We start from the raw sequence: 26,474 nt of genomic DNA, 5'->3' as shown, positions 1-26,474 counted from the left end.
CCTGACGGACACCCACTGACATCCATATAACCAACCTGACATATATCGAAAGCCAAAATGGGTTCTATAGCTGCATTATCACAGCACGGCAAGCGTTTGCTACACGTGACTATTGACGAAATTGCTTGGGATGATCCCGACAGGCCATATGCTTCGCTGCCATACGACGATGACAACCTTTCAAAGGGCTACGAGGACATCACGTTCGCTGTCCTGGCAAATGCTATCAACAAGCTAGCATGGCATATTCAGTCGTGTCTTGGTACAGACTCAGACCTCCACACCTATACCTACATAGGCACGCCCGATCTACGATACCAAATAATGTCGATGGCAACAGCAAAGCTTTCAAAGCGAGTGCTCTTCTCCAGTCACATGCATTCAACGGAAGCACATCTCAACCTGATGTTTAAAACCGACACCCGAGCAATGTTCACTGCCACGGGCGTTGACGTGTCAGACATTCTTGCAGCTCGACCCGTCCCGCACTTCCACATCCCCTCGCTGGAAGAGCTCCTGTCCCCAACCGCCACGAAACACTACCCATACTCAAAGACTTTCTCAGAAGCCGCACTCGACGACTACCTAGTCCTCCACTCCTCCGGCTCCACCGGCCTCCCCAAACCCATCACGGTGAACCACGCCGCCATGGCCTGCCTAGACAACATCGCCTCCCTCCCATCAATCGACCCGCACACAGGCCAACAACGCCGCTTCGCCAACAATCCCGGTCCCGGCACGCGCTTTCTCCTCCCGTTTTTGCCCTTTCATGGGATTTGCTGCATCGTCTTCCCCCCAGCATTCGTCTTCCACGGCGCCGTCTACGTCCCCGGGCTGCGCCACCGCCTCACCAAACCCACCGACATCTTCTCCATCCTCGACCACGCCAACATCACCGACGCCTTTTTATCTCCAGCAATAATCGAAGACATCGTCTCCCACCCCTCCGCCGGCACCTACCTCTCCAAGATCCGCACCCTCTTCTTCGGCGGCGCCGCCATGAACGCCACCGCCGCCACTACCGCGGCAAAGTACACGAACCTACAGAACCAATGGGGCGTCACCGAGAACGGCAAAGCCGTCGACCTCCTCACCTCTGCTTCCGACCACGCGTACAACGCCTTCGACCTCGTTGCCGCAGGCATGCGCTTCCAACCCCTCCCCTCAACCGACCCAACCCAACCTGTAATCTACCAGTTATTCTTCGACCCCACGCCCGAAGCCCTCCCGCAACAAGCATACTTCACGCGCCTCCCGGCACGAGAGACCTTGGAGCCATTCGACACGGGTGATCTGTGGCTCGCACACCCAGACCCCGCGAAAGCGAAGTTCACCTTTCGATTCATTGGGCGGACGGATGATCTGATCAGCTTCAAGGACGGGAGCAATTTCCATCCGACAGATTGGGAGTTGGCGCATGCGGAACATCCCCTTGTAAGATCTGCGGTGTTGGCTGGGGTTGGGCATCGGCAGGTTTTGCTCTTGTTGGAGCTTCATCCCGAGGCTTTGGGAACGACGGATGGGGCGGATGGTGTAGCGGGGCAGCGAAATGAGGAGGAAGTGCTCGAGAAGCTATGGCGGGAGTCGATCTCCCGCGTCAATGCACGGGCGCCAGGAATGGGCGGGTGGGAAAGAGGCATGTGTTGATCGTCAACGATATAAAGGGCAAAGAGGGCGGGTTCGAGCGTAGCGCCAAGGGGACGGTGTCGCGGAAGCCGACGCTGCGGAAGTTCGAGGCCGAGATCGAGGCGCGGTATGCCGAAGCGGGAGATCGGGGGTATAGTGGTGGGGAGGATTTATTTGAGCGGATGAAGTAGCCCATTCAGCGGTTGAGGTGTCATGGAGTTGTGAGTATACTTGAGACAGCATGGCGATGCGTTTTCGAGAGTGGCATGAGAACACAGCAACGTCTAAGCAAGGTACTGGGAAGACTCAGGCGATAGACGTCGCATCTCATGGCGGGTCAATACCAATATAGCGATGCAAGTAGCTATGATAGTACGGAAAGAGTGTTCAAAGCCCCGTTGAAAAAACCAACCAGAAAAGTCTTGACCAAGCACCTATCCAACTCCCACCAAGTCTGGCAAGAATCCAGCCCAATTCACAGGGGCCTAAAAAACCCTGGAGCCCGCCTCCTGTCTCATGCCACATGGGACCCGCGAATGCGTCGATATCTGCATGCAAAAAGAGGCCACCGTCTGTCCTATATCATGCTCTGTTTGCCACGTCCGTCTCCTGGTTCCTCGTCATAGCTCTCAATATGTGCTGTTGTCCAGCTGAAGTCGTCGTGTCGCGCTCATCCAAAATGCTGTCATCACTCGTACTTCATATACATCACCCAGTCGGAATCAAACGACAAGGTGTCTCCTCACATAACACTGCATCCGCCGCTTCTCGCTCTTCTGCGTCCATGCTGCCTTCCACCATTCGGCGTGTCGACACCGGAACTCGTGTCATCATCCTGTCAGTCCCGGGATCCGCGTTCATGTCCACGCCATGCTCATTCTCATCACGCACTCTGTCCTCTGCTTCCCTTGCTCGCCTTCTCCGTCTCCTGGAACTCCAGCCACCACCGATAGAACCAACTTCCTGACTGGCAACCATCCATTCTGCCCATTTGTGTTCCAGCCTCGCAGCTGCTCCCCACCGGGCAGTCGAGCAGCGCTTGTAGTGCTCCTCAACGGTCTGCTGCCAGCCATAAAACGCCTTGAGGTGGATGATCTGTGACGGGTACAAGAGAGTGGAGATCTCGATGATGCGCTTGATTTCTTCGACCTCGGCGCCATCATTTTCAGTCTCGCCTGCTTCTCCTGTCTCAGCGGCTACCATCGTCACGACAGATTTCTTCCGCCCACTCATAACGCGGCAGTTGGACTGTAGGATTTCACGCACACCTGCCCAGGTCACATTTGCGCAGTCGAAGGCCACGAGCTCCAGACCTTTCTTCGGCCGTTGGTACTTCTTGGTCGTGCTGCCTCGCCTTCGTATAAGCTCGGCTGCTTCCATAAGTGTCAGATCTGAGACACGTGTGTTGTCGAGGCACAATGAGCGAACGTTGGTGCAAGCTTTGAGCAGTGGTAGGGTGCCAGAGTCGCCCATCTGTTCGCAGTAAGAGATGTTCAAGTGCTCGAGCGTCCGTGCGCACTGCGAGCCAGCGAGAGCGATCAGGGTTGCATTGGTGAGGTTCTCGACTTCTTCGACCTCGAGGTGTGTAAGCCGTGGTGTCGTTGGGAGCAGCGCGACAAGCGAGTCATCAGTAAGAGCAGTGTCTTGGCACAGACGCAGGCCTTCGAGGAAGGGTACGTTGTGAACCAACGCCTTCAGCCCACGATCTGTGATGTTTCTGCATCGCTTTAAATCGAGATGCCGAAGCCGTCGAGGAGGTACCAAGGGTCGATCACTGAGAACATCTCTTTCTGGATCCTCGCCATGCACCAGCATTTCCAAGGCTTCGTCTGTCAGAGTATCGCAATGCTGTAGAAGCAGACGCTCGAGATTATTGCGCTCAAAGAGTTCCTTCATGAAGGCAAGGTCATCAAAACCTCGAACATCTGAAGCTCTAAGATCTCGCAAATTTGGACAAGACTGTACAACGAGTCGAAGTCCTCTGGAGTCGACTTGTGAGCACCAATCGATGTTCAGGACCTCCAACTGTGTACAGTGCGAGGAGATAATCCTCATGGTGGAGTTGTTGATGTTCTGCATACCCCTCATGTTGATGTGCAGCAATTTCGGGTTTCGAAGTAGGAAGAAGTGAATACTTGCTCGCTCGATCTTGCAGCCTTCAATAACCAGGTTCTCCAGATTTCGACACTCTTGGTTGGTCATTCTCGTTCCCAGACTTAGCCACTGATCTCGCAGCTGCACACAGCCTCTCAGATTGAGGTCTTTCACGAACCCGCCTGCCTTAAGCATGATCTTGATCAGTGCCTCGGATGTGATCTGCGTGTAATACGATTGACAATCAAGACTTGTCCATAACTGCCCATCGAAGCACATGTCGTGCCAGTGCTTGGAGACTGCGGACATTCTGATAACTTCTCTTGGGGTCAGATAACCAAATATCTGTACCCGAATCTCGTGTGGCAGATCCCTCCAGAAGTTGAAGTCCTGCCGTCTGGGCATGGGCTTTTCTGGTATTTCATGCAACGTGGTCGAGATCGGCTTAGAGGATCGGATGTCGATAGGCACAGACACGGAGGACAGCTCGTTCGAGTCGAGTGGTCTCAGCCTGGCATTCGTGTCGAAGTAGGATTGCTGACTGCCAGGCGAGCCAGGCGTGGTCGGCGCCGTTGAGTAGCCATAGGAAAGCTGTGACGAGAAGGAGTTCGGTGGTGAGAATGAGCTCGAGGTATTTGCGGAGTTCAAGGATGTGCATGATATCGAGGCTTTGTGGTTGGGCCGGTAAACCTTCTCAGTCGACCTCGTCCGGCCCAGCTTTGCTAGGGACGGAGAGGAAGACATCCTCTGCAGGCTCTGAATGAGCTTATGGCGGCCCTTCAACTTGGCTGGAGGGCCATCCGCGGCATCGATCTCTGGCGAGACCGGTGTTGCAGGACGAGGTGTATGTACAGGTCTGACAGCGAGTGTAGAATCCATGATGGGCTAAACGTAAGGCGTGATCGTGTATAGCAGTAGGATGAGCGCGTGATTCGAGGGTACCCCCGCACCCAGGCCTATGGCAGGTACTGGGACTCGCCTAGCACATGATCCGGTCACGAAGGAATTCGCTGAGTCGTGTAATGGCCGGGTACTGTGCTGAGCGACAAGCGTATAATATATACGATGCTGCTGTATTCGATGTATCTGAAGAAGTGGAAAAGCAAACAGCGGCCGAGCTTATGCAAAAGTGTAGGATGAGTTTCCGGTCCACAGGAATCCAGCCGAAGAAGTGAACGTGGGCGAGGGTGGGCTGCAATGCTCGCCGGATTATACAACCGACTCGTATGCTGTAGTCCTCCAAAGCATCCGGAGCCTGCCCCGATTATGCGAGCTTGGTCCCTTTGACAGCAGAAGTGTACTGTAGAGGTACAACTCAAGCGACGGACGCCACGCCTCGAGCTGGTGACAGAGCAATCAGGGTCTCTGAGGGGTCTCGGCCCCAAGCACAAGCTATCGCTGTTATCGATACCACCGATAAGATCTTCTTGGGGAACCGAGGAAGGAGGGGGCTCTGCTCTCGAGTTGATGATGCTGTGATATTGTTGCGACTGGCAGGTCATCAATCGACGTTGTGAAGTCACACGAACGAAAGCGCGACCTGCGAGGATATCAGCAGGTATAGTATCTCGGGTCGTTCCTGTCAGTCTCGGTGCTACCTTCCACCTGCCGGCGAATGTGGTTATAGTTCGGCCAAATCGAAGGAGCATCCCACTTGCAGTTCCGTTCCCTCGTTTTACACCCACTCTGCGTTCCACACAACTTATCTCTCCCCGTATCTTCGCCCGTAAAGCTTCACTTATTTTCAGTGGCTAATCATTTCCTGGCGCACTTGCCCATTTCTATCTTGATCCGCGACCAGAGTCCAGCGCATGCAACATTCGGAACGGACTACTTGATCTTGGCTCTGCAGTCAGATCAGAACAGGCGTCGGCAAACCCACCACGAGGATTCGTGAACATGGGGGCCCAGACCCTGCATCTGCCAGTACTCCGCCTGATTCGTAGGCTCTATTCGCTTCAAGCCACCACCGAACCTGCGGGTGCTGGTCATGCAGGGCCTACTTCGGTTCGTCTACAGCATGACCTTCTCGAAGGTCTTCCAGTCGAGGAACCACACAAGTTTGTCAACGCTTGCCCTCATCAGCACCCGTGCGAGACCATATACATCAGCTCACTGTTGCAAGTGACATTGAATGAAGATAAGAATCTGCCGCTGGAGGACAAACTGTGCTTGCCATCGACACGTGCCTAGACCAGCTCCACGGTTGCAGCCCGTGGATCCCATGCTCCATAGTTCGCAACTACCAACCGAGAAGAACGCACCTCGAGGTCTATCTTGCAGTACGCATCTCCCGAGGTCGGTTTCTGCGGTTGACCACGCGGCTGTGTTCTTCTTGCCCTCTTGGTCACGCAATCAGAGACATGTACACGGTGCATGTTCCTGCTTGGTTGAGTGGCATCATGTCTTGAACTTTGGCGCGTACAGCCACTGTCTGTGCTTGAGCACGTCACTACGGGCCAAGTCAAATTCTGGTTTGCACAGTGCTTGAATAATGATGATAGCCACCAACATAGTCCAAGGCAGTTGCTACACAGGATTCGGCGCTCTCACTACTGCACCCCTTCAACGTCCCAATGTGGTGGAGAGTGTACTAATCCTCCACAATTATCCCACGCACAATTATCGCCCAGACGGCACTCTCTTCCACACAGCAGCTGTCAGAAGGCCAACTCTGGCTCCAGCCGAGCTTGTACCTGAGTTCAATGGAGACAGCTCATGTACCCCAGCATTGCTCGACTAGATCCTGCATCCACTGACTCTTCGCATTGTGATTCAGCAATCAAACAATATCTTGCCGGCTCCCAAAAATTATACGTGAGACCTCGAACGTGTGTCATAGGAATCTGTGGTTCCACGAGCAAGCTGGTGCATTCCATTGTCCTCGTGCGTAATCAGATTCTCATAGCTTCGAAGCCACGTCTGCAATTTACTGTCAAGGCTCCCATATTTGAGCATATGACTTGGGTGATAGCCTCGCCTTTGAGATCTGAATCATATCGCTATGATTATGCTACTATGGTCTGACTCTTGCCCTCTCTCCTCTTGCATCTAATCTAGATGATCGTCGCCGTTAAGCGGCGTATGTTTTCTATGGGCCATGCGTCCAAAGATGCTAACATGCTATCATGTTATCATAATGTAGTAATGCATACATGTCGCTCGTAGATGGCTCGCGGACTTCCCTATCCGTGGCGCCCCAAGATTTTCCTCCTGCTCAGCTCTCAACAGCCAGCCAAGGGTGCGCCACAACCCCCTCGATGTCGATTCTCTCGTCGACATCACGATCCAGCATTTTCTGAATTAGGTCCAGGCACTCGTCCGAGTACGGGTTGTAGGGTATTCTGAGAGGATGATCGAGGATCTCGTCTGTTGGAATCATTAGCAATCTACAACGGCCCAGAAGGCGCACGTCGGCCGGCTACTCACCAATGTTGTAGAACGGATTCTCCTTGTACACAATCGTGTACAAGAGAATCCCCATTGCCCAGACGTCTTGCTCTTTGCCACCATATGCCTTACCTTGAAGAACTTCGGGGGCTGCGTAGTCTGAATTTTTGCGTTAGCATAGTGTCACTTCTGTTCGAGGGCATGGGCTGACCGATGGTTCCCACGAAGACATCAAAAGGTCCATTCTTCAGGTACGCTGCACTGCCGAAGTCAATCAGCTTGATCTTGCCCTCCCCGTCCAAAACCACATTCTCGTCTTTGATGTCCCTGTGAACGACGGCAGCCTTGATATGCAAGTGGTGAATCGCACTTGCGACCTGTCGGAAGATACTGCGGCATTCGTCTTCGGCCATATCGCTGCGTAGCTCGATATAGTCGAACAAGTCCATTCCAGGAATGCCATGTGGCAGCATTTCAATGTAGTAATTGACGTTGTCCTCGAAGAAATCGATCATTTCAACAATATTGGGATGCCGAAAGCCGTCGCGGCGAAGGTAGTCCATTACATGAATCTCGAGCGGGACAGTGCCCAAGCGACGGTCGCGAGTCCAGGTGTCTACAAGGATGCGAGACTTGGTGACGTACTTGAGGACGACCTTTCGGGAGCGACCTTTCCTGTACCTTCCGAGCTTGACTTGACCGTAGGCACCACTGCCCATTTCTTCGAGTATCGTGAAGTCTGCGATGGTCTTCTTGTCATGTGGAACGTAAGCGATGTTGGGCGGAGGATGCTCTAGAGGCTCGGAGTCCTCGAGTGTGGTGGTGGGAGAGAGTAGTGACATCTGTGAGCTGTCGGCGGATTTGCTAGTTGGGACAGTGTCTTCCGACGAGGCTCGCGGTGGTGGCGACGGCAGATGATGAGCTGGGTCTGGCCCTACTTGGTGAGGCGGCGTAAAGGGGCGCGACTCGTCTGTTGATGCTTGACCAGCAGCGTGAAGCTGACGTGAGTAGGTGATCCAAAGAGCGAAGACCAGTTCCACGACCCCGACTCCGGCTACCTCCTCCTGCTCTTCTGCGTCGGGCTGCTCCTTGATTACCTGGTCCGATACTGGGAAGACTGTTTCGCTTCGGACCACCCTCATTTGAATATCAACCATGATGTCCGTGCCGTCGCGATGCTTAGCCGGCAGACCAGATGGTCTTAAGAACACATTAGCTGCATTATCAGCTCCGTCACGTAGCGACAAGAGTGAATACGCTCTTCTGAAGCTGTGCTCTGGAACCACGAGACCGTCAGCCAAGTCAACTCCGTTCTCTTCGGTGAGGACATCCAATATATCCTGGAAGCGTGGGACAAGTGTCGCCATAGATAGTCCTCCAGGATGCTCATATCCAAACAATGAAGCTGAAAATACCGAGTTGGAGCTCTTGATGTTCAGTGTTTCAGGATCGAGGACCATCATTCCTGCAATGTGTGGCAGACTCGAGACCCGGAATTCACTTTTGCCGAGGACTTTGGTTATGGTTGTCGGTATATTGACGCCGTTGGCTGTCCGCGCTGTGAAGTGGCCCACTGCTGCCTGCCCGCTTGGTGTCCGCCTTTCGAAGAACGACATCTCGTCCGGGATTGTGGGTATCAACGACTTCACAAGGGTGCCTTCTGGCACTGAAGTTCCCCAAATGGCTTCGCACGCGCCCGAAGCCACAGTCACACGCTGCTCAGAGTCGAGCGAAAGATGCGCAACATCTTCTCGAATCTCTTCGATAACCCAAATAAGACCCCCTTTCTTTTCCATGACCCAGAAACTGGCTGAGCCAACAGAACCGTTCCGTCTTTGTATGGGTATGACATCTCCGCAAAGAAGCACGCCTCTTGACTTCGTCGGAGGGTGGTTCTTGCTTGTTTGCCGGTAGTACCCACCTGAGCCGTCATCTGTTTGCGCCCGCTTGGCAGGCTTTGTGACTCTTGATGGTGCTTTGCTGAGTAGTCGGGCCGTGATGCCTGACTTTGCTCCTAGTAGTGATGACTTAGCAGCCGTTGCCTGTGTCGACTGCTGCACTTGAATTTCAGGCTCTGGAGTTGGCTTACCGAGCTTCTCTTCGAGCCAAGCTCTTCGGTCTTCCTGGATGATACCCAATATGCTTAGTGACCTGACTTCTGCACGAGTCACACCAAAAATGAGGCAAGCGAGATCGTTTGCTGCCAATATCGTCCAAGGCGCTTCACCGCCGGTCCGAAAGACCGCCTGCGCAGCTGGAGTGTATTTGCTGCTGTGGGTGTGAACGGCCGATGCAGCCGTCGAAGGCGCCACTGCAGCAGTCGCGGCATGCATCAACTTCGGTTTCGATCCAATGTGCTCTTCGCTCGAGTAAGGCTGTGCAAGAGCATCGATGAGTCGCTGTTGCAAAGACATGGCATTCAGATCAGTGTAAGTCCTCTTAAGACCAATTCTTCTGGGTGCTGTCGGCGAAAGCTCTTCGTTACTGGCCGTTCTTTCAAGAGGTGGCCTCACCTGCGTCGTGTCTGTCGGTGGAGGTGGAGGCGGGCTCTGTTGAGGCGACCGGGGCAGTGGGCTGAGGACAGCAACGCCCTCTTCTACAGACTCAAGACTCTGACTGAAACTCCTGTCAAAGATATTGCGGTCGACGTCAGCGGGTCCAGTCATCGGCCCCAAACCCAAGCCATGATTTTCCCTTTTGTCTGCTGGTATAATGTTTGCCTTCTTCAGCAAATCCATCATGCCTTGGATTTCGACGTCTCCACTGACGCGTGCACGCGCATCTGCGAGGGCTGGATTGGCGACCCATGCTGAGCGGTCTCTGACAAAATCACCGGCCTTCTGTATTATAGTCTGACGACTGTGCAGGTAATCTTCTGATTGCTTGCTGAACGAAAACGAATGCAGTGATTCGGCGGGGAACCGGTGTAGGTCCTCGAGGACAGGCGAGCTGGGCCCGCTGGCAAGATATCCGAAGGAGGCGGAGCGTGACATCGACCTCGAGGAGGAGCGTGAGACAGGCAGGGTAGATGCATACTGCAACGCAGGCGCAGTCCAGTCCGTATCAACGTCTTCGACGATTAACGAAGGGGTCCTCGAGGGCACTGGAGGACGTCTGATGCGGCGAAGACCTGACATTCCCAGGCCAAGGTCATTCTCGGGTCGTAACGGTCTGCAGTCAACATAGTCAGGTCACGTTATACAGGTCACATGCCACGAACAGGACATGTGCACGCCGCATGTGTCTTACCTCTTCTGATTCCTTACGTCTTGGGTCGACCCGGCGTCGAAAGAGAATCTGGTCCTCTCTGGGCCAGCAGACACGACGTCTCTCACCGCGAGAAGATTGCCGGTGCTTTTATTCTTTGGTATTCGTATCGACAGATCGGGGCTCTGGGAAGGAGAGGTTCCGAAGCCAAGCTCGGGCGAGAGTGTTGCTTTGATTTGGGATTCTGGCGATGTTGCAGTAAGTATACAGAGGCCTCAGATAGGACACGTTGTGGTGCTTTGGATGCCATGCAAACGGTGACGACAGGGCTTACCATTGCTGCCACTCGCGCCTTCAGTCATGGCTCTGGGGAGAAGGTAGTCTTGCAGAGGCGCGTGTGCCTCGCGGGATAAAAGGGCGTCCAAGTCGCTATTGCATTGGAAGTATTGACGCCGTCGTCACTGTGCTGGGTTCTACCAGTGTAGACTGACAGCCAAGCAGAAAAGGCTGAGCAGTCGATTTTTGAGGGTCGATCTCGGGAACCGCACGTGTGAGAACTGATACGAGCCGATCCAGGGCAGGGTAGAGTTAAGCGATGAATGCCGTACCACCGGGAGATCTCGAAGTCGTTCGAGATGTATTGTCTTTTATGCTAGGAGTGCCGAAGTGTATGTGCCACTCGACGACACGTCCTGGGATCGTCAGTCACGGTCACAGCTCGTAGCTACACAAAAATATACGTCCAATGCAAAGAAGACGAGGTCGAAGTTCGGAGGAACAACAACAGCTAGTTGATGACTCGCATGCTTTCAGGCCACGGCAGCGGCACTACGCCCGCACTGTCGACTGCCCTCCTTCGAGTCCAGCTTCTTGGCGCGAAGCTTGCTTCAAGATCTGATCACCCCACCATCAACACCACCTTCGATATGTTTTCGCGCCTTTCCGCCGAAGCGCTCGTCTATCGCAATGTTTTCTACACTTGATAAAACATTCTCGCTGTTGTAGGCTTGTGTCTGTACGAATCAGTGCCGGATCGCACGTTTCAATGCAGTGAATGCACTTCTGACTTACCCTAGCTCCACACCGTTTACCTTCTAACGGTCATCAGAGCAAGCCACTGCCCGCTATAATCCCGCCTAAACCCCGCTGACATAGGTGGCAGTAGCGTAATACTAGTGCAGAGATTCCCGTCGTTTCACAAGACATTGTTCGATGATTCCACATACGAAGGATGGTCAGCATTCTGGCTGACTATGCTTGGCGGATCATGGGCTTATTGAGGAATATGCTGCTATGTATTCAGTTGATCATCCAAGACGAGCTGAACGCCTGGGGAACTGCCAAGGCAATGCCAAAAACAGCGCCTGATGCCTATCTTCAAAATCAGAGTCTATTGACTTACATGGTTCTCGGAAGAAAGTCACTCGGAGCCTTTTCGAACGCGATTGGAACGCGTCGTCATCATGCGGACGTCTGCGCAGATTGTCGAGACCTAACATGAATGGGTAGTCCGAGTCCAACCCACCAAGCTGGCACCAAAAGACACCTTAGCTTGGACTTCTCGATGCCGGCCCGCTAGCTATACTGAATGTCCCAGATCTTTGTAGATCACTCTCTCTCCGCCACCTCTGGTCCCATTTTGGTTGCGCTTCCGCATCTCCAGTCGCACTCGCGCATCTCTCAACGTCGTACTCGACATGTTTGATAATGTGATTGCCACTCAAGGTCGCCCATCCCACCTTCCCACCATCGTGAGTCTCATCACCATTGCCCTTTGACGTCGCTCGCACACCCACCAGCTCAACATCCTCATCCTCCAGCGATCCTGGTGGAGCCGAGCGCCGACTCCTGCTGCTCGGCCAGTACTTCTCGACCTTGCCCAACTTCCCCTGGGAGTCGCCTCTGACCACATAAACTGCTTTACCGCCACCCCTGGAGTCTCCTTCAGCAGTCGACTTCCGATCGAAGAACCGCTTGAAGAATGGCTTCAGAGCAGGAGCCGAGGCAGCATAAATGGCAGACCACAGCTCAAACTCTCCGAACAGCCAAGCCTTCCACAATGTCCACGTGAAGTCCCAGTGTCTGAACAGCGCCCACATGTAGTACGTACGGATGGCGCAGAACACAACCGTTGCAGCGCCAAGACTGAAGAGCGCGTACAGCGCCCATTTCTGTCGTCGAGGTAACGAAAGACGACTAATAAGAAGGAGCGGAAGCACTGTGCTGTATGCGTCTCCGACAACGCTGAACATCCCAGACACCGGCGTGGCTATTTCTTCCCGTCCAGCAGACCAATCTCCTTTGGCGTAGTAAGCAGCATCGAAGGTGAGCCAGTATGCCTGCAGGGGACGGAATAGAAGGCATAGGGCGAGGACGAAGGCTATGCAGTAGAGTATGTTGTAGATGATGCCTACCCAAACCGCGATGAGGAAGCCTCTCGTGAAAGAGACGCTCATGCGGCGGTAGAACAGCAGGACGCTGATCTTGACACTGGTGAGTGCGAGTGTGTAGCATAGTTGCGCGACCCAGACGTTGATTCGATGAGGGACGTATGAGTCTACCGGAATGTCCTAGTGGCTGTTAGTGGTGTAAGAGATTAATGAGGACATGGAAGGACGACATCTGGTCGAACGCACCCAAACATGATACCCGTTGTAGTAGATCTGATTGCCTAGCATGACTAGAATAGACAAGGTGAGGCCGAAGATCAGTGCCAGTATGATCAGAAGGTCATCGATGCCGGGCGCTTTGGTGATGCAGAACCTGGCATACAGACGAGCGCCGACAACGATAATGCCGACTCCGGAGAGAAGCCCTGATGCCACCATCAAGCCGGGGCCGTGTGTCTCGGGATTCACATAATTTGGCTTCGGGAACGTTGCTATGATCTCTGGTGGCGCTGTGCTATTGTCAGAACCTGAAAGACACTCGATCTGAAGGATCTGATCAAGGCATCGACTTACGGTGCAAGGTGGAGCTTGGCATGTTGTGCTGTCATGCAGCCGTCAGTAACAACAAGGTCGGTTCGGGAGTACGTCTGGAGATGGTAGGACGCTTGGTGGTCGACTGAAGAGTGCAAACATGGAGTCTGACTTGTGTAACAATGATACACACATCCCAACTGGAGAAGACTGCGGTTCTCCGGAGCCAGTGTCCACCCGAAGTCACTGTGCACGGATTGGGAGGTGAAGGTTGTGGAAGAAAAGTGAATGTCTCGAGCCTAGACTCTGAGGGTGAGGTGAACGAAGAATGCGACGGGTTAGATGCGGTGCCTTGTGCACCATGTTCGGGGAGGTGGAAACGCTTAACAGGGAGACCAGTGACCCTGCGCATGCTCCTGGCTGTACCTGCAGCAGGAATCTGCCGGCAAGCAGTCGCGTGCGCAGAATGGCTCCGATCAATCTCGTTCGGATGAGGAAGTGATCTTCTCGTTCGTGGGCATCTCGACTTACAGTGATGTGATGATCGAATGACATCCACACCTCTTTGAGGGCACTGAACTGGTGGGAGTCTCCAATTGCTGACAGTGGTCAGGGGGCTCACCTTTCCGCATCGAAACCGATAAACTTGAAGAGAATACCACGTGTCGGGTAGCCGAGTCTTCGCAAGTCATGCCGGGATCACGACAAGGGTCGGGGCGCGATGCAATCGCAACTCGAGCTCAACGGACAGCCCAGGCTGTAGAAAGACACAGCTGGAAGTTGTCGTAAAAGTGTTGTAAGGGAGAGAGACGCTTCAAGCCCTGGAGGTCGCGAAACTCCGTTAAAGCTCCGCCAGAAAACTAGCCGAAAACCTTGTTGGGACGATTGCTCTTCGTTTTCGACCACATGAAACAACAGGTTCGTGTTTGAATGTAAGCACGCCGTCAATATACAAGCGGATTGCAGCCTATAGCAGATGGTTCTGGCTGAAATCATTCGACATCCTCTCATCATCGACAGAGTAGGGTAAGGCTCGCGCGCCGGTTCAGCGGGCCGATGAAAATGATGGTCAAGAGTATGACTGATCTACACCACAATACGCCGAGATGAGTCGTTATTGGAGGTGTTCAAGATCAGTCAGGTCCCGAGGACTTGGATGCCTGAACATTCACACGGTTCCTGACGGTCACAGTGGACCACCCTGCCCACCACGGAAGCTACTCATCCTCCAGCCGTCTTCATCATCACTGTTCTGATTACCCTCCTTCTTGCCCTTCAGTTTGCCCTTGGCGGGTCTTTGGCTCTGCTTACTCGTGTCAATTGTTGGTCCCTTCGAGACCGAATCTTTCGCGACTTCACTCCCACGCCTGCTGCCGGGACGGGCATCCGGCTGATCAATACTTCTTCGTTGGTGCTCCGGCAATGCATTCACGGAAGTCACGAAGCTCGACCGGTGTCGGTTTTCTCCGAGCATAAAGCTGAACGAGGCGTCTTGGAGAGAGGGCCGTGTGGGTGGGGAGGACTTCACATCCAAGCTCGGTTCTGCTGCACCCTTCTCGGCTTGCTGCGGCACTGCGGGCTTTTGGACCGGCTCTGACGATGAAAGAGCCTCCGTGGTCGCTGCTGATGCAGGCTCGCTGATCTGTACTGCTGGTGAGCTAATGTTTTCTGAGACCTTCTCTATCTCATCGGTCGCTGCCATAGCCGTGCTCGCCTCCTTAGGTGCCGTCTGCTTCACCACCTCGGCGGCAGTACTAGTCGAAAATTCTTCTCGAGGGATGGGTATATCGGAGTCCGAAAGGTAAACAGCCACAAATTGTATCTTCGCCAGCGAAACATTGAAGGTCTCGAGGGCACCCTCCGGACTGCCGTTTGATCCCTCGGTCTTCCGAAGACACTCGAGCGCGCTGTCCAACATCTTAGCCAAGGCCTTGTTCCGCTCTTCAAGGCTGCTCAGTTTTTGCAGCAACGCTCTGCCTTCGGTGGTGTCGGCTATTGCTTGTGACGAGGGCTGCCTTGGCACATCAACACTGGCCTCGCGTGAATGATTCGGTTGGTATTGAGCCATGTTTCGCCGAACCTCACCAACAGCCCCACGCACTGCCTTAGAAACGCTTGTCCAGCCCTCAGCCCGATTCTTGATTCCGCCAGAGACATCGTTGAAAAGCGACTCCAGCTGCCTTTGAGGGCCAGAGAACCGCGCAGGGGACAGGTTCGGAGACGGCCTGTACTGTGGTGTGCGGGACCCTCGCCGCTCCGGTGTTCGAATTTGGTCCAAACTAAGTCTTGCTCGGTCAGGCTGCGCCGATTGCACCTTCGGCTTCCGCCCACTGTGTTTCTGGATGAGCTCGGCGCTATCTCGGGCCTGCGTGTCTGGTCAAGGAGCAAAGCGTCGCGAACGAGACCTCGCGTATCATGCTCGGTCTCGGAGCTTGGCAGCTTCACATGCGTCAGTGTGGTGATCGCCGTTGAATAGTCTGCCTCTACCAACGACCATCGCATCCGAAGAAGCATGGCCACACACGTCATGTCGATGATATCAGACCTAAGTTTCTCGGCAAACAATATATCCCATAATCGAAGCACGTCTGCAAAATCAAATTCTCGACCAAAGAGCAGTCTGACCCAGCGTATGGCATAGATCTGCGGTAACACACCTGCTACCTGCAAGTGAAGCGCAAGTTCTGGGTCAAATATGCTGAGCAGATCGTCATGTATCCTCCGACTTCGTGCAATTATCGGCGAGGAGTCCCTATTGTCGCCCATCTCGTAGAAACTCTTAGCTGTTTGCATAACCGCGCAGAACAGGCTGAATGCGTCGGCTTCACGCTGTCGGTGATCAAGGACCTCAATCATGAAGTCGAAACCTTCTGCCTGCCGGTCTTCCGCTGTTACCGTATCATGGTCGACCGCGTCTTGCTGCACTACCCATAGGAGTGGCGCCAAGAGCTCATGCATACCCTGTCTATAGCCTAGATCCGGATTGAGTTTTGCATATATGAAGAGGATGTCAAGCAGCATTCTCTGGGTTTCTGGCTCTCGGAAGAAAAAGTTGTCTTGCATACAGCGCGTAACATCGTTGAAGATCTCCTCCCGCGCCAATTCGTCTTGTCGTAGTGTCGCCCATGGAGACTTCACGTATCAGCGGCAGTCCAAATACAGGCGCAACTCTCTTACCGTATTGTCATCGTCCAAAGGATCTGCGTTCGAATGCAAGTCATTGGGGTTGTCAATGAAACGAAGGAAATGGTCCCTCCACCTTAATTCAGTGCCTAGTCTCTGGAATGATAGACTCGGACTATGCTTACCTCAACGAAGTGTATGTGCTTCGTGAGTCGGCCAGTTGTTTTGGCCATGACGCTCTGCTTACCGGCCCATACAGCAGAAACGCCTTCCAGCAAATTGAGCGAAGACCATCCTCGCAGGGGTCTTTCCCATCAATCCCGTCACCGTCGCGTACGCTTTGACGGAGATCAAGTCCCAGTGATTCCTCGAATATGAGTTTCCAACGTGTCCTTCGTTGTCAGTCTTACTTCCCCAGCAGTAAAGAAGCGACTCACAGTATGTCCTTGCGCATAGCGGTCAGCTGTCATTGCTGTGCGCGAAGGCACGACCACGAAATAACGTTGGAAGGCGCCGGAAATACCAGCGTGGGGTGATCAGCCGGAGAGCGCTAGGCGATAAGCACGAGGTTAACGCCGTCAAGGAAGCACAAACACACTGGCAACTTGACTTCGTCAACCATTTTTATTCACGAAGCATCCCTTTTGATCATGTCTCCAAGAGTATATTCAGAGACAACGCGGAACATGTTGCACTGTAAAGTGAATGGAATCAAGCCAAGAGCATTCTGTGCCTGTGCTTTACTCGTCTGAAGCTCATCTATCTGCTGGCGCCTCAATATCAGGCGCGGTCGCACCTCTGCGCCTTGGGATCCAGATAGCCAACCTGATGCTTATGGCTCGGCGTTTCTGCATTAATGCTTGCGTCTGAGATATGTCGGCTGATCTATTCGAAGCCTTTGGCGGCTCTGCGGCCACGCCTGCCACGGGATCTCCCACGAAATTAGACAAGCACAAGACAACCGCGCGCCCTCCAGCCGCAACAGTTCTTCGTTCGCCACAGCGACCAGAGACTTCCGCAGAGCCCCTGTGGAGGTCAGTGCAAGGAGGCAATGATGTACTTTTCGACGCAGGAGATGAGGGCACCCAAGATGGAATTGACGATGACTTTGGAGACTTTGAGGATGCCAGCAGACCTAGTCCTGCTGAGTGGCCATCAGTCATGACACGGCCATCTAAGGGAATGAGGAATCCTGCTCGGACAGAGGCGTCGATTGACCTCCTCGGACTCGATGAGGGCCAAGTTCAGGGTCAGAGAGCCGACATAGATGCCATAGACACGGGCACAATGCTCGCCGCTCCTCTCAAGAATACGTCCTCAAATGCATTTGTTGACGACTCGTGGGGCGATTTCGAAAGGCCGACCGAAACCCTTGCTACAGATACACGGCATTCTGCCGGTGACAGGGCCCATCACAACGCCCAGACTGTACGTGGATCTGAGACCTTCGGCACTGATTGGGACGCTTTCGAGCATGGACCAGCGCATACATCCGGCCTTCACGCCACGGAAGGTCGAAGACAGCATACAGTTGTCTCAAGCAAGGCTCTCGCGTCTCCCGCTGCTCGCAAGACGGACACACCCGTACAGGAGGAACCCGAAGAGGATGTTTGGGACGACTTCGAAGATCAGCCTGGAGCTGTAAAACAGCAGGCGTCTGCTTCAGTGCCGAAGGTCGTGCCTGTTGACAGGCCGACGAGATCACGTCCGAGCAACGTTCCGCCACCTTCAGTACTTCTTCCATGCTCGCCAAGATCTACTCGACTCTTGGGCCTCAGCAGCCACTCCTGCCACTATCCTTCAATTGCATCGTCTGTCAGGGCGCATTGTCGCCGGTCGAGCTCAACGTTGGCGCAGAGATACTCTGCTGTCCCAATCTCTGCGAATCTCAGACATGTCCTTAGGAAACAAACATTCTGGCATGAAGCTCTCGTCGCTGTCCAAGTCAGAAACGCAAAGAGAAGCTCGCGAAGCTTCTGAAACGGTGGCAGCGTGGAACGCACGTTTCTCATTTCTCACTTCCGCGTTACGGAAGCACAACGTCGTTCTGCCCAAAGAAACGAAGCTGAGGTTGTCCGAGCCCATGGCGGTCAAAATGCTAAAGAGCGAGCAAGGAGGCATGGACGCGAGCTATATTTGTCCGGTATGCGGCCTGAAACGGAATGAGAGAGTGGTAGGAGTCGATGATGCAGGAGTCGAAGATGTGTTCGGTGATTTCTGGCAAGATGGTTGGGGCCATAGTGACTGCGCCGATGCATGGTATCAGTACAATGAGCTTTTGAGCCAACGATAAGAACTCTGGAAGGCTGGAAATTCGGCGATACCTATGAGTGAAACTGCAGGAGCGAGGCATAGGGGCAGGCAGTTCCTTCCCGGGTGCTCAGAGTCTTGCCAAGAGACTAGTCCCACTTGCGGTGCCATTGGCACCCGCAAGCAGGCACGCTTTCTCGACCTCCACTCGTCTCAAGTCATCCATCCTACTTTAGCGAGCTTCGTACAATCGACCATCAACCTGATTGAGCAGTTAGCCAGCTACTCAGTATTGAAGAAGGCGCAAGAGACAGCTACTACAGCTCTCACCTCCACGATGCCGGCAACCAAGAGTAAGTCTCGAACTAGATCCAAGGTCAAAGGCGACTTGGAGACGGCTGACCATAGCCAAGGAAAGCTCGACTCTGTGGCTGAAGACGCCATGGACGTCTCACCTGCCAAACGACAGGAGTTAGAGCAGCTGTCACAAGCAGAGCTTGTTGGACGCGTAGTAACTCTTGAGTTGCAGGTGAGCTCCAGACGAGATTGACTGATTGACTTTTTGACAGGCCTATAGGTGGCCTCCCTCACCACTGAGCTCGACTTTTCGAAGCAACAATCCACAAAGGCTGAGAGTACGAAAGCCCTCAAGCCCAACGGAAATGCCACTGTTCCCGCTACAGAGTGGTCGAAGGAGAAGATCAGCGAGACAACTTCGAAGATCGCAAAGGTAATGTATCGCGAGATCAAGAAGCAAATGAAGTGGCAGGTGAGTCATGCGTCATTTGATTGTTCATTTCTGCGCCCTCTTTTCCCTTCCGTCGCCCTCCCCGTCGTGGCCTACGTTTCAGGACCTTATATCTAATTGTCTCGCAAACAGCCCTCGTGCAGACAAGGCACAAGTCGATGATCCTACACAACAGTCGTACCACACGACCAAGTCCGCGACAAGATCCTCAGACTGCCCGAAGAGAACGGCAAAGGCAAAGCTTGGAAACAGAAGAAGATCCCTCGCGAGGACTTTGAGCGGCGTGTCGGTCACATCGACGCGTCCATTCGCTACGGTAGCCTCAAGGTCACCAGCGCCATGATCAACGCCAAGTGGGATCAGGAGACCCGGATGTTGACAGTCAGTGGAACTTATGGCCTCTGAACGTTAGGAAACGAAACGCGCCGATCGATACACCTCGCCGTACATCTATGACATCAGCAGGAGAACGCCAGCGTATCGTAAGGCAAATACGATCCAATTGAGGGTCTCCGCAGTCGATTGAGGGCGTCCGAGTGTGTGTATGACCACAGCGTTAGCTCTGAGGGCGGAATCATGTGCATCCATTGCCGACTTGAAGAAGATCCAGGCGTCTGACATCGGGAGACGAGGTCATAAGCGCTGTTCGGGGGGTAGCTTGACTCTGTACAAGCAGATTCTACAAACGAAGATGTCCTTTGGTATCACAAACGCCTCGCATGTCATACAGGCGCCCGACGCCGTCGCTGTCTCACCAGTTCATAGGCAGAAATTGCTGGGCGGGATGTACTGGACCGTGAGCAGTGTCTGCTACGATGCAGTGGTATTTCCCTGCTGTCGAGATCCTCCTGCCTCAATGCCACTGGAGGCCTCGGAATTGTGTGACCATCACCAGTGCTGATAAAACGAATCTTTGCCCATCTACGATCAGTTCTAGCTCATCAATCTCAGCAATGTTCTGTGCTAACTGCGGCAAACGCCGAGAGCACAAGAGCGTCCACACGGAATATGTTACCCTACATTTCTGTAGCAGCTGTTGTTTCTCTGTAGGTCGCACCCCTCTGGCTACCGCCATGCACAGATACTGTGCGCATTGCGGAGGGGCCATGAGTGTAATAAATGTTGACTGCCCTGAGCACTGGCATCCAACTCGCAATCCGTCCGCAGGAGGTGGACAAGGGGAAGGGCAAGCACAGGCCGGGACTGGTGGCTGGGACGAAGAAGAGGACGAGTATACTGACGACGATGATGGTGACGGAGAGGACGAAGATGACGATGGTGCGTCAATTCTTCCGGCTCCCGGCTAGCATGGTCTTGGATACTGACTTCCTCCAGACTGGAATGCTCCCACAGTCGCCAATGCTTCTTCCAGCCAGACCTACTCAAAATCCCGCCTCAAGCAATCCGCAACAACTAGACCAAACTACAGCATTGCTGCCAAGAACGATAAATTCGCCAATGACGCGCAGGCTGGGCTTCCAGAAGGCTGGGAAAGGCGAGAGAACGACTTCGGCCGCACGTACTATGTTGATCACAACACACAGTCCACAAGCTGGCGTCGACCAGCACGACGGGCAAAGAATACACCATCAACCTCCAAACCCAGCAGGCCCACCAGCAGTCGAGGCACGCGAACCAAATGCGAGCGCTGCTTCACATGGTTTGAGTCAAAGGAGCGCTACGATCGTCATCGACGTCGCAAGGACTCCGGATGCGATTCTCACCGAGTCTGTTTCCCAGGCATGGAGAACATGGACCACGCCAAGAAACATCACCACAAACGCTGCTTTGTTGAGGGCTGTGACAGTAAATTTGCTAGGCACGATTACTCGGACGAGACAATTCAAGATCATGTGTTCGAGAAACACACTGCTAGACGGCGCTAAGTTGGGATGTTTGGGACGATGATCTGTGATCAGGGAATGGAAGGAACGGACCTCGTGGATCGTTTTTCACGATGGCAGCTTCCTCTGTGGGGAGCTCACCGCCTTCTGCTCTCAACGCCCGCTCCTCCGCCGCCACCGTCAGCACTTCCTCTCCTCGGATCTAATCTTCCACCCATCCCTCGTCCTTGGCTGGCTCCATAGTCACCCACGCCACCCCTCCCCTCCTCACCCTTCACCACCTTCTTCGGCTGGGAGGCAGCCTTCTTCGCAGCAGCAGTCTTTGCTAGTTTGTCACGCAACCCTTGGAAGAAGCGCTTCAACTTGGGCTCCAAGGCCGTCATTTCGCCCAACTCCTTTTCCCAGTAAGCCAGGGAGTCGCTATCCTGAACAGTCATCTGAGTGGGACCGAGAGCGCGTAAGGCGTCGCGATGTTTGCGGCATTCTTTGATCTCGGCCTCAAGCCGGGCGAGTTCATACTTTTCGTTCTTTTCAATGGTCGAGTCTATGGAGCAGAGAGTCAGGACCTGTACCATCCCAGGCAATGGGTTTTCTGGGAGTTCCAGGAAAAGGCATTGTTGTGGGAACGGCTTCGACCTCCAACTTACTGGTGTAGTCTACGTCTTCGAACTTTCTTGTCAGATCTCGTATCAGTGTCTTGGGATGAATGTAGTTCTTAGGAGTTGTCATTGTTGTAGCAGTATTCTTGCCGCTCAGTGACGTTGGTTCTGGGAAGCAGACACGGATCTGATCAGCAATGGGCCGGATTGTATGTTGCTCTACATAATCTACCAACTTCAAAGCTCCAATGCTCTCCGAAGCTATGTTATGTGACGCCAGGCGGCTGAGGTCGGAAGGACGCCTGTGACTCGAATGGTTTCGAGACAACTCCCCATGGCGACCGTCCAGGCGTGGCCTGCCTGAAGCCTAACCGTACTGCATGCCAAGCCTTCGCTTCGAGATGGCATAGCCCCCATCAGGCTGAAAAGCGTGTGGCTTTTCAGAAGATCAGGCATGAATGTCACAATCTCTTGTGGCTTGAGATCTGGACAAATTGAATGCCATAGTACTCATGCGATGCTGAATATGAGCCAAGTTAATGCCTGCTGATTGCCTTGATTTGTAAATGATTCATAAAGTGAGGCTGTTTCCCGCTTGAAAGTAGTCGATCCCAGCACAGTCTGCTTTTCGTCCCACTTGCAATGAGCACAACCCGTTGAAGGCATTCAAAGAGCCGCCAGAAACTGCAGCTACACATTCTCTGGAGAAGTATGCCAGGATCTCATCCCCTTCGTCCCTTCTCGAGCACCTTCGCAGGCACGCTGTCAGACTCAGGCTCCTTGAACTTGTACGTCGCTTTTGCCTCCTTCTCCTCTCCTCCCAGACTCATATGCCTTCGTCTGCGCGCTCTGTGTGTCCTTGCCGCCCTTGTCGCCACCATCGATCTCTATAGCCGCACCACGTCAGCAGATCTCGCCCTCAAACCGTCAAAGTGTCTCCTGATCGCGTCACGCTTTGCATTGAGCTCCTTGAATGCTATATCTCGCTCCTGCATTAGGCTCTTGTGCTGCAAGATGGCAGATTGAGTCGGCTGTGCATCGTGAATCTGCTGTAGCTTGCAGTATTTGTCCTGACATTCCTGGATTTGCTTGTCGATGTCCGCGAGCTCTTTTGCTTCTCGCGCTGCTATTTCCTTCGATGAGGAACACGACTGGGCAGTTACATTGCGGCGAAAGTGCTTGCCTGTGTAGCTTTGCTGTAGACTGCTGGGGTGCATTGCAGCTAGTGTCGGATCGAGCTCTTTCGACTGATATTGATGGCGACTGTCGGGATATGTGTCTTTTTTGTTGTCCATGACTGCCTACCGAGTGAATGCTGCTGGACGAAGCGCAGTACTGCCGCGAGGTGTAGACTCCAAAGAATGGGAAATCGATTATGATGAAGTTTATGTTCATGGCAGGAAGGGGCCCGAGAAGGCCTCGTATTCGCAGCCCCAACTCGGTGGCTGAGTCTGTGTAGCAAGGAAGAGAACACCCAAATGTGTTCGGCCCTCTGAGCGGATTCCGCCAACCACTCACATATGTAGTAGCCACGGGCCTCCGTCCCGCATCTTCTCGTCACTGCAGTCACGCGGGGGTTAGCATGAGGCTCGTCCACGTCGCCTGCAATCGGGCTACTTCAGCTTGTCAGTAAGGCGTGCGAGCCACGATCGACGCTTTGTAGTCTTCTTGCGCCGATGCTGGCTACACGTGTTCCCACTCGCAAGCGATAGCAACCTCTGATTGGCGTGCAGGCATTTACACTTTCCTAGGCGCAAGCCTTTGCCCTTGCACTCAACTCCGCCCGATACAGCCTTACTGCAACATTCGTCTACATGATGGCTCCCAGCAGGCGCGGGAGCATCGACCGTTGTAGTACGTGGGAGTTTCGCGACGCCTGGTGCCTCGCAACGACGACGATACCCTTGTTCAGACATCCTGGATGTAGTGCCAGCAGACGGACTGGATTGAGGTACTGCGTCGTTCTGCGTCCAATGTGCATCCTCTCGGAGGTACCGGAGCTCATCAGTTTCTCTAGCTAGCTCAGCGTCTTGGAGATCGCGGCGATCTTGATCTTTGGTGGTTGGGAGTGAGTATGCTTTCTCGGAAGTGATATACCATAAAGCTTACCTGTCAGATCGAAGCTGCATTCGGAATTCATCGTTGACGCAAAGGACATTGTTGAGACAGGACCTCTCCGCTCGGGTCCATAGAGCCGTGAGGGTCCTTGGGACTGTTGAGACCATGTCAGTCCTTGGACGGGGTGGCCTGGGCTCTTTCGCAGCAACCTACGAAGCAGTATTTCTCTACTAGTCTCTGGTAAGCGTGAGAAGCCACTTGTAGATCTGTCCGAAGGACATCAGCAGCGTCTTTGTGCTCATAGCTCGTGGTGCCAGTTGGATTGGGCCTATGCAAATGGCTGACATGATCGCCGGGCTTTTGCATTTCAACAGAGTGCGTCTTGTCCGTGGCATTTTTTTTTGATCCTCAATTTAGTGGTTCACGTCGTGCACTTGTATCACGTTATATCGCATAATCTGCGGCGACCACGATTGCTACAAACACCCGGCTTGCGGCGAATGAGGCTGAGCCTGCATCAATGACAGGAATACGAGCTCGCTGCATCACTTGGCATGATATGGTAATTTGTCGTTGACTTCGGGTGGTCTTGATCGAAAACCCTGGCCAAAGCCCGAGTGTCGAGTGTGATTGTACTCAATTGCACAAAGCGTTCATCTCTTGTGGTCCACACTCAATCGCATCTGAGAGCTCACACGTTCATCTTCGCGGCGGCTCAGAAGCTCATCACGGGCTAGGCCCACGCTCTGGAGAAGCCGCATTGTAATTGTGTGTCTCACACGTTAGACAAGCCACTGTCATCGTTGTCGACAGATGAGGATTGCTGCTTTTCGGTCCTCAGACGTTCGTAGCGGCGATGAACATCTAGGATTCGTGCCTGCAACGCCTGGACTTGGCTGTGATGCACAGACTTTGCGTTTTCGTGTGGCATGCGAGATGATCCTCGCGACAGAGCCTCCTGATCTCTTCATCGATGGTGGCCAGAGCCGCGTCTTCTTGCGAGGAGATGTCGTAAGCTACGAAGCCTGTCAGTCCGGGACATCTGCGAAAACCGGTAGATGAGTCTCTGCGGCAACACTTACTACTTAACTCACCTCTCGACTGCCGTGCATGGGCTCTGCCTGAGAAAAGATGCCGCAGTCGGTCACGTGTCGACAGGAGGATGCTGCTGATAGCCAGGCTCCCGATTGCCACGCTCCCTACTGCCAAAGTGCCAACGGCCAAAGTGTCAGGCTGCATCATCAAATGATGTTGACGTATTTTCAGTGTGATTAAAAAGTGCCTCTGGGAGGTTTCCGGACGCAGACGCAGATTCTCTGTCCACAAGAGAGTGCTTTGATATGAGAGAGGCATAGTGTTCCTGTATGTGTGCATCTATCCGGGAGGCTCGGCTTGTTTGACCTCGTATTCCGTGGGCGGTGTGGCTGAGGCTGTGCAAGATCATGGGTTGCAATACGAAGTGCTGGACCACTTTGACAGTCTGTCACCGTGGCTGCGCTGCATGTGGCTCGTCGAAAGCGTCTGGAGAGATGCATATAGGCAGGTTGTGGTCAATCATCCGGTTCTGCTCTGCATGCTGGAGGCTTTTCCACCATATTCAGAGAATACCGTCAGAGTCCTTCAGCTTCTGACGCTGCAACTCATGGTCTGCGATGATGCGACACCGTTCTGTCTCTAGCTTACTGAGTCGATTCTTAGCCTTTGTCTCAGCATCGGTATCACCCGCCTTTCTGGACCACTCCAGGTCTCTCACCACCTGGTTAGTCTCTGTCTCAATCGCCGCCAATGCGGCATCCTCGCGCCCGTCGATGTCGTAGACTATGAGCGAGCATCAGCCTTATGTTCGCAATTGTTTCGCATTTTGTGAAGGCACATACCTGTCGATTCGACTGAATACTCATCATCGTCGGAGATGACGAACGATTTTGTGAGTCTGGGTTTGGGAAACGCTTCCCTAGACGCACTTATGGCTGTCAAGAACTCCTGTTCCGCCGCATATACTTGACATAGCTGACGAATCTGGTTGGACGACAGTTGACGACGCTTCATCATATCCTCCTGGTCGATGCGCTTCTCCCACTCGGCCCTCAGGTTTGCGTCTGCTTTTTCGTAATCATAGACAGCCATCGACCAGGAGATCACTCGATCCACGTTGCAAATGGCCATGTCTATCCGGAGCAGTTGATCGTCTGGAAATGTGAGTCAGCATCCGGTTGAACGCCAGCAAGAGCGCAGAATGCGCCCATGCGCCAGCAAGTGACGAGATATACCTGTCGGCTCATGGCCATGGAATGGAGACCCTTCAGACCCAGTTCCCGCTGTCGGATCCCTCTCCAATGGTACAAGATCGACAGTAAGTAATTCAGCAAGAACAATTTGAGCAGAATCATGCGGCAGCTGCACAATTCGTCCATCAGCAAGTTTCGCACGCATCGGACCGCCCGTGAAATATGCGTTACAGCGTACGTTGATAGCATCGTACTCATTTCGTTCGAAATTAGGCCATTCTGGCCATGTCGTAGGTCGTTCTGGAGTCATCGCGTTGAACTCTGATATGAACAATTGGACTATGGACGCAAGTAAGATCTGAAGTAGACCATGGCGCCTCAGATAT

General features: G+C 53.5%; 10 protein-coding genes across 10 annotated transcripts; 3 read left to right on the top strand and 7 right to left on the bottom strand.

The window, feature by feature from the left end:
- Positions 1 to 57: 57 nt before the first annotated feature.
- On the top strand, positions 58 to 1,647 carry AB675_8542 (uncharacterized protein; the record flags this gene model as incomplete). The annotated part of the gene is made up of 1 exon (XM_018148996.1): positions 58 to 1,647. One exon carries the CDS (start codon positions 58 to 60, stop codon positions 1,645 to 1,647), a length of 1,590 nt encoding a protein of 529 aa, XP_018004478.1.
- A 687-nt stretch (positions 1,648 to 2,334) lies between these two features.
- AB675_8541 (F-box/LRR-repeat protein 2) lies at positions 2,335 to 4,599 on the bottom strand (the record flags this gene model as incomplete). The annotated part of the gene is made up of 1 exon (XM_018148995.1): positions 2,335 to 4,599. The coding sequence occupies one exon, from the start codon at positions 4,597 to 4,599 to the stop codon at positions 2,335 to 2,337; it is 2,265 nt and encodes a 754-aa protein (XP_018004696.1).
- Positions 4,600 to 6,937: 2,338 nt separating this feature from the next.
- AB675_8540 (Serine/threonine-protein kinase ppk6) lies at positions 6,938 to 10,679 on the bottom strand (the record flags this gene model as incomplete). Its single annotated transcript, XM_018148994.1, has 5 exons — positions 6,938 to 7,089; positions 7,150 to 7,269; positions 7,322 to 10,281; positions 10,360 to 10,561; positions 10,652 to 10,679. 5 exons carry the CDS (start codon positions 10,677 to 10,679, stop codon positions 6,938 to 6,940), a joined length of 3,462 nt encoding a protein of 1,153 aa, XP_018004257.1.
- Positions 10,680 to 11,864: 1,185 nt separating this feature from the next.
- On the bottom strand, positions 11,865 to 13,302 carry AB675_8539 (uncharacterized protein; the record flags this gene model as incomplete). The annotated part of the gene is made up of 3 exons (XM_018148992.1): positions 11,865 to 12,887; positions 12,954 to 13,216; positions 13,281 to 13,302. The coding sequence occupies 3 exons, from the start codon at positions 13,300 to 13,302 to the stop codon at positions 11,865 to 11,867; spliced, it is 1,308 nt and encodes a 435-aa protein (XP_018004447.1).
- A 1,122-nt stretch (positions 13,303 to 14,424) lies between these two features.
- Positions 14,425 to 16,815, bottom strand: AB675_8538 (TBC1 domain family member 5; the record flags this gene model as incomplete). Its single annotated transcript, XM_018148991.1, has 5 exons — positions 14,425 to 15,603; positions 15,639 to 16,370; positions 16,416 to 16,491; positions 16,547 to 16,753; positions 16,799 to 16,815. 5 exons carry the CDS (start codon positions 16,813 to 16,815, stop codon positions 14,425 to 14,427), a joined length of 2,211 nt encoding a protein of 736 aa, XP_018004220.1.
- A 419-nt stretch (positions 16,816 to 17,234) lies between these two features.
- On the top strand, positions 17,235 to 18,265 carry AB675_8537 (uncharacterized protein; the record flags this gene model as incomplete). Its single annotated transcript, XM_018148990.1, has 2 exons — positions 17,235 to 18,002; positions 18,062 to 18,265. 2 exons carry the CDS (start codon positions 17,235 to 17,237, stop codon positions 18,263 to 18,265), a joined length of 972 nt encoding a protein of 323 aa, XP_018004506.1.
- A 683-nt stretch (positions 18,266 to 18,948) lies between these two features.
- Positions 18,949 to 21,245, top strand: AB675_8536 (uncharacterized protein; the record flags this gene model as incomplete). The annotated part of the gene is made up of 6 exons (XM_018148989.1): positions 18,949 to 18,964; positions 19,025 to 19,140; positions 19,189 to 19,380; positions 19,564 to 19,740; positions 20,496 to 20,637; positions 20,695 to 21,245. The coding sequence occupies 6 exons, from the start codon at positions 18,949 to 18,951 to the stop codon at positions 21,243 to 21,245; spliced, it is 1,194 nt and encodes a 397-aa protein (XP_018004404.1).
- Positions 21,246 to 21,340: 95 nt separating this feature from the next.
- On the bottom strand, positions 21,341 to 21,932 carry AB675_8535 (uncharacterized protein; the record flags this gene model as incomplete). The annotated part of the gene is made up of 2 exons (XM_018148988.1): positions 21,341 to 21,747; positions 21,851 to 21,932. The coding sequence occupies 2 exons, from the start codon at positions 21,930 to 21,932 to the stop codon at positions 21,341 to 21,343; spliced, it is 489 nt and encodes a 162-aa protein (XP_018004512.1).
- A 641-nt stretch (positions 21,933 to 22,573) lies between these two features.
- Positions 22,574 to 23,097, bottom strand: AB675_8534 (uncharacterized protein; the record flags this gene model as incomplete). Its single annotated transcript, XM_018148987.1, has 2 exons — positions 22,574 to 22,689; positions 22,755 to 23,097. The coding sequence occupies 2 exons, from the start codon at positions 23,095 to 23,097 to the stop codon at positions 22,574 to 22,576; spliced, it is 459 nt and encodes a 152-aa protein (XP_018004691.1).
- A 2,360-nt stretch (positions 23,098 to 25,457) lies between these two features.
- AB675_8533 (uncharacterized protein) lies at positions 25,458 to 26,398 on the bottom strand (the record flags this gene model as incomplete). Its single annotated transcript, XM_018148986.1, has 3 exons — positions 25,458 to 25,678; positions 25,738 to 26,049; positions 26,131 to 26,398. 3 exons carry the CDS (start codon positions 26,396 to 26,398, stop codon positions 25,458 to 25,460), a joined length of 801 nt encoding a protein of 266 aa, XP_018004752.1.
- Positions 26,399 to 26,474: the final 76 nt, after the last annotated feature.

The sequence above is a fragment of the Cyphellophora attinorum genome (assembly GCF_001299255.1).
Source record: "Cyphellophora attinorum strain CBS 131958 chromosome Unknown Contig3, whole genome shotgun sequence".
Taxonomy (NCBI): domain Eukaryota; kingdom Fungi; phylum Ascomycota; class Eurotiomycetes; order Chaetothyriales; family Cyphellophoraceae; genus Cyphellophora; species Cyphellophora attinorum.
This window is presented reverse-complemented; position numbering and strand designations above follow the sequence as displayed.